Genomic DNA, 13949 nt, shown 5'->3' with positions numbered 1-13949 from the left:
CACAGTGCTGTGCAACAGGAGTCTGATTCCCAGCCCTGCTATTGAGGGGGGTGGGGGGACTCTGTGAAGAGATCAGAGCTGTGAGGTTAGATCTTTATTTGTGCAAACTGCTAACATTTCCAGCTACTGACCAACCTGTTCTCTCCTCTGCAGGTGTCCGATCAGGAGCCCGGCTGCGATAGTCCGCTTACGAGAGAGAGAAAGCAAAAGAGCTGCTTGCAGTGCCACTGCCAGCCCCCAGGTGGCAGCAGCGAGACCATGTCGACGGTGGGGGCGGGAAAGAGGGCCTCGCAGGGGGGGGACAGCCCCTCCGACCTCCCAGAGAAGAAAGGGAAGAGAGAGGAGAAGACCCCAACTACCCTCATTGAGCCCATCAGCCTGGGCCGGGTCTGCTCCACCGTGAGTCTTGCTCAGTGTGGCCTGCTGGGTCCGGGCTGGCAGGGGAAACACACCTCTCTCCCTCCCCCTCTCTGTCTGTCTCCCTCTCTCCCTCTTTCTGTCTGTCTGTCTCCCTCGTTCTGTCTGTCTGTCTCCCTCCCTTTCCCTCTTTGTCTGTCTCCCTCCCTCCTTCTCTCCCTCTTTCTGTCTGTCTCCCTCTCCCTCTTTCTGTCTGTTTGTGTGTCTCTCTGTTTCTCTCCCTCTTTCTCTCACTGTCTCTGTAAAGCTGTAGATGAGGATATCAGTACCGCCTCCTCGCTTTCGCTGTGTCTCTTGTAGCAGCGTGCAGCACTCTGCGTGTTTGAGTCTCTTTCTTTCTGTCTGTCTCTCCCCCTCCCCCTCCCTCGCTCAGTCTGTGTGTGTCTCTCTGCTGCTCCCCCCCCTTGCAGGAAGAGCTGGACCTCAAGGTGTTGCAGTTCAAGAACAAGAAGCTGGCGGAGCGACTGGAGCAGAGGCAGGCCATCGAGGACGAGCTGAGAGAGAGGATCGAGAAGCTGGAGAAGAGGCAGGCGACCGACGACGCGACCCTGCTAATAGTGAACCGGTACTGGAGCCAGGTGAGCGGAGAGGAGGAGGAGGAGGAGGGGAGAGAGAGAAAGAAAGAGGTGGCGAGGGAAGGAGAACAGCTACGCTCTTCATGGTGAACTGATACAGGGGGGAGGGAGGGAAGGAAGGAGAACAGCTACTTTGTTCATATTGAACTGGAGAGAGGAGGGAGGGAAGGAGACATTGTTCATAGTGAACTGATACTGGAGATGGGGTTTAGGGGGGGGAAGGGGGAGAGGAACCGGACTCGCCTGACCTCAGCACCACGTCACTGGACCCTCAGCTGATGCGCTATCCTTGCACTATAGCACTGCTGTCACTGTAGAGATAACTCTCTGTGATTCTAACTTGCTGCATCCTAGTTCATATATTCTAGCAGTGTTATTATTATACACAGCATCCTAGTTCATATTGGATTCTAGCAGTGTTATTATTATACACGGCATCCTAGTTCATATTGGATTCTAGCAGTGTTATTATTATACACGGCATCCTAGTTCATATTGGATTCTAGCAGTGTTATTATTATACACGGCATCCTAGTTCATATTGGATTCTAGCAGTGTTATTATTATACACGGCATCCTAGTTCATATTGGATTCTAGCAGTGTTATTATTATACACGGCATCCTAGTTCATATTGGATTCTAGCAGTGTTATTATTATACACGGCATCATATTGGATTCTAGCAGTGTTATTATTATACACGGCATCCTAGTTCATATTGGATTTACACGGCATCCTAGTTCATATTGTATTCTAGCAGTGTTATTATTATACACAGCATCCTAGTTCATATTGTGCATCCTAGTTCATATTGTATTCTAGCAGTGTTATTATTATACACGGCATCCTAGTTCATATTGTATTCTAGCAGTGTTATTATTATACACGGCATCCTAGTTCATAGCAGTGTTATTATTATGCATCCTAGTTCTATTGTATTCAGTGTTATTATTATACACGGCATCCTAGTTCATATTGGATTCTAGCAGTGTTATTATTATACACGCATCCTAGTTCATATTGTATTCTAGCAGTGTTATTATTATACACGGCATCCTAGTTCATATTCTAGCAGTGTTATTATTATACACAGCATCCTAGTTCATATTGGATTCTAGCAGTGTTATTAGTAGTTCATATTGTATTCTAGCAGTGTTATTATTATACACGGCATCCTAGTTCATATTGGATTCTAGCAGTGTTATTATTATACACGGCATCCTAGTTCATATTGGATTCTAGCAGTGTTATTATTATACACGGCATCCTAGTTCATATTGGATTCTAGCAGTGTTATTATTATACACGGCATCCTAGTTCATATTGGATTCTAGCAGTGTTATTATTATACACGGCATCCTAGTTCATAGATTCTAGCAGTGTTATTATTATACACGGCATCCTAGTTCATATTGTATTCTAGCAGTGTTATTATTATACACAGCATCCCAGTTCATATTCTAGCAGTGTTATTATTATACACGGCCTCCTAGTTCATGCTGTAAGCAGTTTAAAACGCCCTAAAATTAGATTGATTTTTAGAGATCAGATTTCTTGCGACATTTCTCTCTACTCTCTACACTAAGAAGCTGGTCTCTAGAGAATGGAGGTTTCTGCTACCAGGGGGAGCTGCCCCCGGCCCCTGACTGCCCCTGCCCCTGCCCCTGCCCCTGCCCCTGCCCTAACGGAGGTGAAGCCAGCCGGGGAGAGACTGGAGCTCCAGCCCCAGACTTCAGGGGAGGAGCCGGCAGAGCTCGGCGAAGCTGGAGAGGACGGCTGTGCTGGAGGTGAGTGGAGAGACGCAGACTCCGGGAATACTGATGAAGACAGAGCCAGTGTGTTTTGAATTGATGTGTTTTTAACAATAATAAAATCTCTTCTCCCCTTTTTTTAATCTTTCTCTCCTCTTCGCTTGCCATTCTTCTCACCCCTCTCTCGTCTCCTGCTCTCCTTTCCCTTTCTCTCCTCTCCCCTTGCTCCTCCTCGTCCCCTCCCACTTCTATCCGTTCCTCTCTCTCCACCTCTCCCCTTCCCCTCTCTCCCCTTGCCCTCCATCTCTCCCCACCTCTCCCCTTCCCTCTCTTCCTCTCTCCTCCCTTCTCCCCTCCCACTCTCTTATCCCTTCCCTCTCTCCTCCCACTCTCTCCCCATCTCTGCACCTCTCCCCTCCCACTCTCCTATCCCCTCCCTCTCGTCTCCGCAGCGCTCCCCTCCTCCCCGCCGGTCCCCTCCGATCTCCCCGAGCCTGTGCTCTCGTTCCTGGCCACGCTTGCCAGCAGCAGCAGTGAGGAGATGGAGCTGCAGCTGCAGGACCGGATGGGCTTCTCCAAGCGTGCCGTGTCTCACATCGTGCGGGTGTTCGAGAGGCTGCACCGCAGGATCGAGGGGCTGTGCGAGAGAGTGCACTGCGCAGGTAAATAGAGCACAGTACAGAATGTAATACAGCACACACACTGGCACAGAGCATTGAGGGGGCTGTGTGCGAGAGAGTCTGCTGTACAGTATAATATAATACAATACAGAATAAAACACTACACACCAATCTCTCTACCCTACTCAATGCACACCTCCATGTGAAGCACAGTCACCCTACCCTCTCTCCTAGGTATTCAATTACACAGGAGTGGGAATCAGACTCCTATTGCACAGCAGTGTCGCCCAGTCCAGGTTTTACTACCAGCTTGATCAGCCCCCAGTGTATCTAGGTAACAAGCTCAGGTGTGTCTGATTATTAAACTCCTAGTGAAACCAGGACCGGATCACACTGCTGCGCGATGGGAGTCTCGTGTTTTTTTTTGTTTTGTTCGGCGTGTTCACTGACTTTCGTCTTGTGTCCAGCAGCCCAGGACGGAGCAGGGACCGAGGCAGTGTCTCTCAACCGGGAACTCTCTGAGGAAAACCACCGGCTTCAGGACCTGGCTACCCAGCTCCAGGAAAAACATCATAAGATGTCCCTGGAGGTGAGCACAGCGCAGCGCGATTACAGCGCGGCTCGGGCAAAGGGTCTCCATCAGCGAGAATTTTAGGGTTGAGACATAATTAAAAAAAACAAAAAAAAAAACAACTATTCAATATGTTAACAAGGGAACATTATTCAGCAGCTTTCACTGGACTCTATGAAGCTGAGGGAGTTCATTCTATATAGAGGGGGTGCAATTCAATATGTTAACAAGGGAACATTATTCAGCAGCTTTCACTGGACTCTATGAAGCTGAGGGAGTTCATTCTATATAGAGGGGGTGCAATTCAATATGTTAACAAGGGAACATTATTCAGCAGCTTTCACTGGACTCTATGAAGCTGAGTGAGTTCATTCTATATAGAGGGGGTGCAATTCAATATGTTAACAAGGGAACATTATTCAGCAGCTTTCACTGGACTCTATGAAGCTGAGGGAGTTCATTCTATATAGAGGGGGTGCAATTCAATATGTTAACAAGGGAACATTATTCAGCAGCTTTCACTGGACTCTATGAAGCTGAGGGAGTTCATTCTATATAGAGGGGGTGCAATTCAATATGTTAACAAGGGAACATTATTCAGCAGCTTTCACTGGACTCTATGAAGCTGAGGGAGTTCATTCTATATAGAGGGGGTGCAATTCAATATGTTAACAAGGGAACATTATTCAGCAGCTTTCACTGGACTCTATGAAGCTGAGGGAGTTCATTCTATATAGAGGGGGATGCAAAACTTCTGACCTGAGCTGTACTCATAAACTTTGTGTGTTTGTCTCGCTCTGTCTCCTCTCCTCTCCAGTACAACGAACTAGTTGACAAGGTGACCTCCTCGGAGACAAAGGTTTCGGAGATGGAGACGAACATTGAGGATCTGCAGTGGGACATCGAGAAACTGCGGAAGAGAGAACAGAAACTGAACAAGCACCTGGCAGAAGCACTGGAGCGGGTGAGGCATGCACACACACGCACACACAGAGGCAGCAGTAAACTTGACAGAGGGCAGTTTGTAGCCCCTGTGTGCAGGACAGGCTGCCTGCTTTCCTTCCTCTCAATCCTCAGCACCTTAACAGGTCCTGGCCTCTGTGCAGTAGGTCTGGATTTGGTAGCTGGTGCTGACAGGAAAAATCTCCCTTTGCAACCCAGGGCTGGACCCCACAGTGCCGGCCTTGTTACTTACTGGGAGAGACATGCATTGCAGCCTGGAGATAGCGTGGGCGCGTGCAATAATGAATTAACTGATTTTTATTTATTGGTTATCGATCGATCGGTAGATATTAGTATATTATCTATATAGAGGGTGATGCAAATCTTATATTGTGAAGTGGATCTTTAACATTTGCTCCCTCTCTCTGTGTGTCTGTGCAGCTCAATTCTGGCTACTACACCTCAGGTAACTCTGGAGCGCTGCAAGGAGGACAGATCACTCTCAACATGCAGAAGGTGAGTGTGTGTGTGCATGCCTGAGAGAGAGAGATGTTTAGTTTCAATAATGCTTGATGAAGGCACTAGAGCCCAAACTAGAGCTGCTCTGCTGGACTCAGTTTAGTTTCAGTAACGCTGATGAAGGCACTAGAGCCCCAAACTAGAGCTGCTCTGCTGGACTCGGTTTAGTTTCAGTAACGCTGATGAAGGCACTAGAGCCCCAAACTAGAGCTGCTCTGCTGGACTCAGTTTAGTTTCAGTAACGCTGATGAAGGCAGTAGAGCCCCAAACTAGAGCTGCTCTGCTGGACTCAGTTTAGTTTCAGTAATGCTGATGAAGGCACTAGAGCCCCAAACTAGAGCTGCTCTGCTGGACTCAGTTTAGTTTCAGTAACGCTGATGAAGGCACTAGAGCCCCAAACTAGAGCTGCTCTGCTGGACTTGTTTTCTTCCGGTTTCATTAACACAAGTTTTGGCCACAGCTGTAAAAGGTGTTTCATTTCTCTCTCTCTCTCTCTCTTCCCCCGTTCAGTTTGAGATGCTGAACGCAGAGCTGGAGCAGAATCAGGAGCTGGCAAACAGCCGCATGGCAGAGCTGGAGAAGCTGCAGCAGGACTTGCAGGAGGCCGTGAGAGAGAACGAGAAGCTGAAGGTGAGCAGAGCACCTCCCTACAGTTAATAATAATAATAATGCTGGTTATCATCACAGTGATGCTAATCAGACTCCTATTGCACAGCAGTGTCGCCCAGTCCAGGTTTTGCTACCAGCTTGATCAGCTCCCAGTGTGTCTAGGTAACAAGCTCAGGTGTGTCTTATTATTAAACTCCTAGTGAAACCAGGACTGGATCACACTGCTGTGCAACGGGACCCTTATTAGGTGTAAGGGTTAGTAAACCAGACCTCTCTGTGCTTTACAATGCTTCCCTATGCTTTACCAGACCTCTGTGCTTTACAGTGCTTCCCTATGCTTTACCAGACCTCTCTGTGCTTTGCAATGCTTCCCTGTGCTTTACCAGACCTCTCTGTGCTTTACAATGCTTCCCTATGCTTTACCAGACCTCTCTGTGCTTTACAATGCTTCCCTATGCTTTACCAGACCTCTCTGTGCTTTACAATGCTTCCCTATGCTTTACCAGACCTCTCTGTGCTTTACAATGCTTTCCTATGCTTTACCAGACCTCTGTGCTTTACAATGCTTCCCTATGCTTTACCAGACCTCTCTGTGCTTTACAATGCTTCCCTATGCTTTACCAGACCTCTCTGTACTTTACAATGCTTTCCTATGCTTTACCAGACCTCTCTGTGCTTTACAATGCTTCCCTATGCTTTACCAGACCTCTCTGTGCTTTACAGTGCTTCCCTATGCTTTACCAGACCTCTGTGCTTTACAGTGCTTTCCTATGCTTTACCAGACCTCTCTGTGCTTTACAATGCTTCCCTATGCTTTACCAGACCTCTCTGTGCTTTCCTATGCTTTACCATGTGTTTTTTTTAGATATACTGATATGCTGTGCTGCAGATAAGGCAGGCATTGAAGTTCTGCTGTGTTTTTTCTAGATGGATCTGCACAATGTCCCAGAGGAGGTGGTGAAGGAGACTCCAGAGTACAGGTGCCTGCAGGCTCAGTTCTCTCTGCTGTACAGCGAGAGCCTGCAGGTGAAAACCCAGCTGGACGAGGCCAGAGCCCTGCTTCTGAGCACCAAGAACGCACACCTGAGACAGATCGAGCACATGGAGGTATAGAAGCACTATCCCTCCCTCTCTCACACTCTGTATCTCTCTCCCTCCTGTCATAGTCCCACTGCTGACTGCCTCTGTCCCCGTGCCTCTTGCACTCCCTCTCTGCCGCTCACACTCTGTATCTCTCTCCCTCCTCTCATAGTCCCACTGCTGACTGCCTCTCTCCCCGTGCCTCTCGCACTCCCTCCCTCCCTCTCTGCCTCTCACACGCCCTCCCTCTCTCACACTCTGTATCTCTCTCCCTCCTCTCATAGTCCCACTGCTGACTGCCTCTCTCCCTGTGCCTCTCTCATTCCCTCCCTCCCTCCCTCTCTGCCTCTCACACGCCCTCCCTCTCTCACACTCTGTATCTCTCTCCCTCCTCTCATAGTCCCACTGCTGACTCCATCTCTCCCCGTACCTCTAGCACTCCCTCCCTCCTCTGCCTCTCATACGCCCTCCCTCTCACACTCTGTAATTCTCTCCCTCCTCTCATAGTCCCACTGCTGACTGCCTCTCTCCCCGTGCCTATCGCACTCCCTCCCTCCCTCTCTGCCTCTCTCACACGCCCTCCCTCTCTGCCCCTCGCTCCATGTCGCTCTCCCCCTCTCTCACTCTCTCTCCTCTCTCCTCTCTGTGTTCAGAGTGATGAGCTCTCTCTTCAGAAGAAGCTGCGCACGGAGGTGATTCAGCTGGAGGACACGCTGGCTCAGGTCCGGAAGGAGTATGAGATGCTGAGGATCGAATTCGAACAGAACCTGGCAGCCAACGAGCAAGCAGGTAAAACAGACAGACAAACCGACAAAGCGGGATCCAGGAATTATTATTATTATTATTATTATTAGTAGTATTGAGTCATTTAGCAGACACTTTTAAAGCGACTCGCAGAGACCAGGGGGGTGAACTCTGCATCATCAACAAATGCTGCTGCTGCTGCAGAGTCACTTCCAATAGGACCTCGGTCTGTGTAAGTCGCTTCGGATAAAAGCCCCCCCACCCCCCACCCCGTGCGTTTCTCTCAGGCCCCATCAACAGGGAGATGCGTCATCTGATCAGCAGCCTGCAAAATCACAACCACCAGCTGAAGGGGGACGTGCTGCGATACAAGAGGAAGCTGAGAGAGACGCAGGCAGAGATCTGCAAGGTGCACAGCAGCCTAATACATGCTTTACCAGACCCCTCTGTGCTTTACAATGCTTCCCTGTGCTTTACCAGACCCCTCTGTGCTTTACAATGCTTCCCTATGCTTTACCAGACCTCTCTGTGCTTTACAATGCTTCCCTATGCTTTACCAGACCCCTCTGTGCTTTACAATGCTTCCCTGTGCTTTACCAGACCTCTCTGTGCTTTACAATGCTTCCCTATGCTTTACCAGACCTCTCTGTGCTTTACAATGCTTCCCTATGCTTTACCACACTTCTCTGTGCTTTACAATGCTTCCCTGTGCTTTACCAGACCCCTCTGTGCTTTACAATGCTTCCCTGTGCTTTACCAGACCTCTCTGTGCTTTACAATGCTTCCCTATGCTTTGCCAGACGTCTTTGTGCTTTACAATGCTTCCCTATGCTTTACCAGACCTCTCTGTGCTTTACAATGCTTCCCTGTGCTTTGCCAGACCCCTCTGTGCTTTACAATGCTTCCCTGTGCTTTACCAGACCTCTCTGTGCTTTACAATGCTTCCCTATGCTTTACCAGACCTCTCTGTGCTTTACAATGCTTAGTGTGGTTTGTGTCTTGTCAGGCACGCATGCAAACCAGTTTGGGTGCCACTGGTCCCAGTAGCGTCTCCGCACCCTCCTCTTCGAGCTGGGGGGAGGAAGCTGAGAGCAGGCTAGCTGGCATAAAGAAGGAAGTGAAGGAAGAGCCTGTGGAGGTGAAGAAAGAGAAGGAGGAAGAAGAGAGAGAGAAGGAGAGAGAGGAGAGAGAGAAGGAGGCGGAGAGGGAGAGGGAGCGGGAGCGGGAGAAGGAGAAGGAGAGGGAGAAGGAGAAGGAGAAGGAGAAGGAGAGGCAGAGGAGCGAGGAGATGAAGAAAAAGGATTCGGACGCCCTGAAACTGGTCCGCATGGAACTCAAGTGAGTATCGGAGAGCTGGCAGGGGTGGGAATCAGACTCCCGCTGCACAGCAGTGTGATCCAGTCCTGCTTTCACTAGGAGTTTAATAATAAGACACACCTGAGCTTGTTAGCTAGACACACTGGAGGCTGATCAAGCTGGTAGCAAAATCTGGACTGGGTGACGCTGCTGTGCGACAGGAGTCTGATTACCACTTCTGTGTAACTGAATGCAGGAAATATACTATAGGTTTGTTTCAAACTAGAGCTTGACTCGGTTCAAATTCCAGCTAGATCTGATCATGCTCCTTCTCCCTCTCTCCTTCTCTCCTCTCTCCTTCTCTCTCTCTCCCTCCCTCCCCGGAAAGCCCAGGAGTCTCAGGAGCTCTTGTTAGACATGTACAATATTTTTTTCTCTCCCAGGAAAGCCCAGGAGTCTCAGGAGCTCTTGTTAGACATGTACAATATTTTTTTCTCTCCCCCCTCTCTCTCTCAGGAAAGCCCAGGAGTCTCAGAAGGAGATGAAGCTCTTGTTAGACATGTACAAGTCAGCACCCAAGGAGCAGAGAGACAAAGTCCAGCTGATGGCAGCCGAGAGGAAGGCGAAGGCAGAGGTGAGCCGATCTGGGTTCAGTGATAGTTTTCGGTTTTATATAGTGCCTTGTGATACTCTGGTATGAAAGGCGCTATATAAACCGAAAACAGGGGGTTTCATCCATTAAAAAAAAAAAAAAAAAAAATCAAAGAAACGAAACGATTTACTTAAATCGCTCAAAACAAGCCGCGAGAAACACAATTAATAAAATGCCAGAAAAACAATTCCAGTTCTAATTTTAATTATTTCAGTTATTCAATCACGCTAAGCTGCCCTTGTTTGTCCAGCCAAGCAGCGAATACGAAAACTTTCTAGCGAACGCTTTTAATTTCTCGCAAAGTGGTTGAAAACGGCGCGCCTGGTTGCGTTTCTGTCTGTGTCTCGTGTGCTGACGCTCCGCTGCGCGTGTGCGCCCCCAGGTGGAGGAGCTGCGGCAGCGCGTCTGGGAGCTGGAGGAGAAGGAGGTGAAGGAGAGTAAGAAGCTGGCAGATGAGGATGCGCTCCGGAAGATCAAGCTGGCCGAGGAGCAGATCGAGCACCTGCAGAAGAAGCTGACGGCGACCAAGCAGGTGAGAGAGGAGGGGGAGAGGGAGACGGAAAGAGGGAGAGAGAGAGGCAGAGCCAGAGAGAGAGAGAGAGAGAGGCAGAGCCAGAGCCAGAGAGAGAGAGAGAGAGAGAGGGAGGGAGGGAGGGAGGGAGGGAGGGTATGTGAATCACACAGTCTCCTTGTAGTTCCCCCCCAGACACTTAGAAAAACTGACTGGAAAAATGTGACATGAAATGCTTACTGTGGCTGCTATTGTGGCTTCCAGTAGACACTTGCAGTATAATTTTTATAATTTTTTTTTTTTGTTCTTATTACAGGATGTTAAATAAATAAATTAAATATCTCTGTCTCTCTCTCTCTCTCTGTCTCTCTATGTCTCTATCTCTCTGTCTGTCTGTCTCTCTGTGTCTCCTCTCTCTCTCTCTCTCTTCCTCTCTCTCCTCTCTCTCTCTCTTCTCTCTCTCTCTCTCTCTCTCTCTCTCTCTCTCTCTCTCTCTCTCTCTCTCTCTCTCTCTCTCTCTCTCTCTCTCTCTCTCTCTCTCTCTCTCTCTCTCTCTCTCTCTCTCCTCTCTCTCTCTCTCTCTCTCTCTCTCTCTGTCTGTCTGTCTGTCTGGTCTCTGTCTCTCTCTCTCTCTCTCTCTCTCTCTCTCTCTCTGTCTCTCTCTCTCTCTCTCTCTCTCTCTCTCTCTCTCTTCTCTCTCTCTCTCTCTCTCTATCTGTCTGTCTGTCTCTCTCCTCTCTCTCTCTTCTCTCTCTCTCTCTCTCTCTCTCTCTCTCTCTCTCTCTGTCAGGAGGAGGAGGCTCTGCTGTCGGAGATGGACGTCACCGGCCAGGCGTTTGAGGACATGCAGGAGCAAAACATCCGTCTCACGCAGCAGCTCCGGGAGAAGGACGACGCCAACTTCAAGCTGATGAGCGAGAGGATCAAATCCAACCAGATCTACAAGCTGCTGAGGGAGGAGAAGGACGAGCTGGGGGAGCAGGTGCTCGCCCTCAAAACGCAGGTGGACGCCCAGATGCTGGTGGTTCAGAAGCTGGAGGAGAAGGAAGGCGTCTTGCAGAGCAGCCTGTCCACCATTGAGAAGGAGCTGGGGCTGAGGACTCAAGCACAGGAGCTCAACAAGAGGAAGGTGACAATGCACTGGCTCTGTCTGTGTGTTATTTTGTCAGTGTGTCTGTGCGTCTCTCTGTCAGTGTGCCTCTCTGTGCCTGTGTGTCATCTTAGATTTCGAAATGTCAAATTTTTAACGTTATTCAGCAGCTTTCACTGGACTCTATGAAGCTGAGGGAGTTCATTCTATATAGAGGGGGTGCAATTCAATATGTTAACAAGGGAACATTATTCAGCAGCTTTCACTGGACTCTATGAAGCTGAGGGAGTTCATTCTATATAGAGGGGGTGCAATTCAATATGATAACAAGGGAACATTATTCAGCAGCTTTCACTGGACTCTATGAAGCTGAGGGAGTTCATTCTATATAGAGGGGGTGCAATTCAATATGTTAACAAGGGAACATTATTCAGCAGCTTTCACTGGACTCTATGAAGCTGAGGGAGTTCATTCTATATAGAGGGGGTGGAATTCAATATGTTAACAAGGGAACATTATTCAGCAGCTTTCACTGGACTCTATGAAGCTGAGGGAGTTCATTCTATATAGAGGGGGTGGAATTCAGTATGTTAACAAGGGAACATTATTCAGCAGGTTTCATTTGAAAATTTCTAAAGCACAATTAGTTAATTCACCCCCCCTCCCTCAGGCAGTAGAAGCTGCTCAGCTGGCTGAGGATCTAAAAGTCCAGTTGGAGCACACCCAGAACAAGCTGAGAGAGATCCAGACATCCATGTCTCACAACAGGAGCGCCCGGGAGGGGGAGTCCTTCAACCTCAAGAGAGCCCAGGTGAGAGGGGAGACAGGGGTACAGGTAACTCCCCTGTGTGCAGGAGGAGCTGTGTGTGTGTCTTTCTCTCTCTCTCTCTGTCGCTCCCCTGTGTGCTGGAGGACCTGTGTGTGTCTGTGTCTTTCTCCCTCTCTTACTCCTCTCTCTCTCTCACCCTGTCTCTGTTGCCCCCCTGTGTGCAGGAGGACCTGTCTGTGTCTTTCTCCCTCTCTTACTCCTCTCTCTCTCTCACCCTGTCTCTGTCACCCCCCTGTGTGCAGGAGGACCTGTGTGTGTCTGTGTCTTTCTCCCTCTCTTACTCCTCTCTCTCACTGTCTCTGTCGCCCCCCTGTGTGCAGGAGGACCTGTCTGTGTCTTTCTCCCTCTCTTACTCCTCTCTCTCTCTCACCCTGTCTCTGTCGCCCCCCTGTGTGCAGGAGGACCTGTGTGTGTCTGTGTCTTTCTCCCTCTCTTACTCCTCTCTCTCACCCTGTCTCTGTCGCCCCCCTGTGTGCAGGAGGACCTGTCTCGGCTGCGCAGGCGGCTGGAGAAGCAGAAGAAGGTGGAGGTGTACACCGATGCAGACGAGATCCTGCAGGAGGAGATCAACCAGTACAAGGTGAGAGGAGAGGAGATCACACTGCACTCGCACACAGAGAGATGGAGACAAAGAACAGTGCAGCTACACAGCTTCCTTCTAGAATCGGAACCCCACCTCGAAACTGTTTGTGTCTCCGAATACACCTAGACCTGTTCTAAGAATTTCCTTCCCAACTTATGCAAAACAGGGATGCAGTTCAGCTGGACTGGTCCCTATGATGAAAATCCTGGGTGTGAATGTCTGTCATCGCTGTGTGTGTGTTCTGGTCTGAGATCTGCCATGTCTATCTCTCTTGTATGTGTCCCCCGGTCTCTGATCGCCGCGTGTCTCTGATCGCTGCGTGTCTCTCGTGTGTTCCCAGGCGAAGCTGCGGTGCCCATGCTGCAACACGCGTGACAAGGAGACGGTGCTCACCAAGTGCTTCCACGTGTTCTGCTTCGAGTGCCTGAAGACGAGATACGACACGAGGCAGAGGAAGTGCCCCAAGTGCAACGCGGCCTTTGGAGCCAACGACTTCCACCGGATCTACATCAACTGAGAGGAGAGAGAGAGAGGAGAGGAGAGAGAGGAGAGAGGGAGGAGAGGAGGAGAGGGAGAGGAGAGGGAGGGGAGCCAACCACTTCCACCTGATCTACATCAACTGAGAGGGGAGGAGAGGACACGGAGGAGACCGGATCTCTACTCATCAACTGAGAGGAGGAGAGGGAGGGGACTCGACTTCCAACACTTCCAACCTTCCACCGGATCTACATCACTACTGAGAGAGGAGTTGGGAAGAGTAGATGTAGGTTGCCCTCTTCCTCCTCCCTCTCCTCTCCAGATCTCATCATTCCGGATAGTGTGGTGAGAGGAAGGACTAGATGTAGTAGGGACCACTCCCCTCCACCTACTTCCACTTGATCTACATCAACTGAGGGGGGAGGGGGAGGAGAGGGGAGGAGAGGGGAGGAGGGGAGAGGAGGAGAGGGGAGCCAACGACTTCCACCAGATCTACATTAACGGAGGGGTGGAGAGAGGAGAGGAAAGGAGGGGAGGAGGGGAGAGGGGAGCCAACTACTTCCACTGGATCAACATCAACTGAGGAGAGAAGACAGGAGAGACGGGAGGGAACGACTTCCACCGGATCTACAACAGAGAGGAGGGGAGAGGAAAGAGGAGAGGAGAGCCAACGACTTCCACTG

The 13949-nt window shown here is 49.8% G+C and overlaps 1 protein-coding gene across 1 annotated transcript in view; it reads left to right on the top strand.

Annotated features, from left to right (window-relative positions):
• Positions 1–13341, top strand: part of LOC121306806 (E3 ubiquitin-protein ligase BRE1B-like) — a 14419-nt gene extending 1078 nt beyond the window's left edge. The window contains exons 2-19 of the mRNA XM_041238734.1: positions 154–399; positions 828–995; positions 2593–2779; positions 3196–3405; positions 3831–3952; positions 4752–4898; positions 5318–5392; positions 5906–6025; positions 6932–7111; positions 7738–7873; positions 8116–8237; positions 8835–9166; positions 9641–9758; positions 10159–10308; positions 11078–11416; positions 12048–12188; positions 12685–12786; positions 13130–13341. Coding sequence (XP_041094668.1) covers positions 259–399; positions 828–995; positions 2593–2779; positions 3196–3405; positions 3831–3952; positions 4752–4898; positions 5318–5392; positions 5906–6025; positions 6932–7111; positions 7738–7873; positions 8116–8237; positions 8835–9166; positions 9641–9758; positions 10159–10308; positions 11078–11416; positions 12048–12188; positions 12685–12786; positions 13130–13306 — 2967 coding nt within the window. The 5' untranslated portion in view covers positions 154–258 and the 3' untranslated portion in view covers positions 13307–13341. The remainder of the gene's footprint in view (positions 1–153; positions 400–827; positions 996–2592; positions 2780–3195; positions 3406–3830; positions 3953–4751; positions 4899–5317; positions 5393–5905; positions 6026–6931; positions 7112–7737; positions 7874–8115; positions 8238–8834; positions 9167–9640; positions 9759–10158; positions 10309–11077; positions 11417–12047; positions 12189–12684; positions 12787–13129) is intronic.
• The last annotated feature ends 608 nt before the right edge of the window (positions 13342–13949 follow it).

The sequence above is a fragment of the Polyodon spathula genome, chromosome 50 (assembly GCF_017654505.1).
Source record: "Polyodon spathula isolate WHYD16114869_AA chromosome 50, ASM1765450v1, whole genome shotgun sequence".
Lineage (NCBI taxonomy): Eukaryota > Metazoa > Chordata > Actinopteri > Acipenseriformes > Polyodontidae > Polyodon > Polyodon spathula.
The sequence above is the reverse complement of the archived record's forward strand: the minus strand, read 5'-3'. Positions and strand labels throughout refer to the sequence as shown.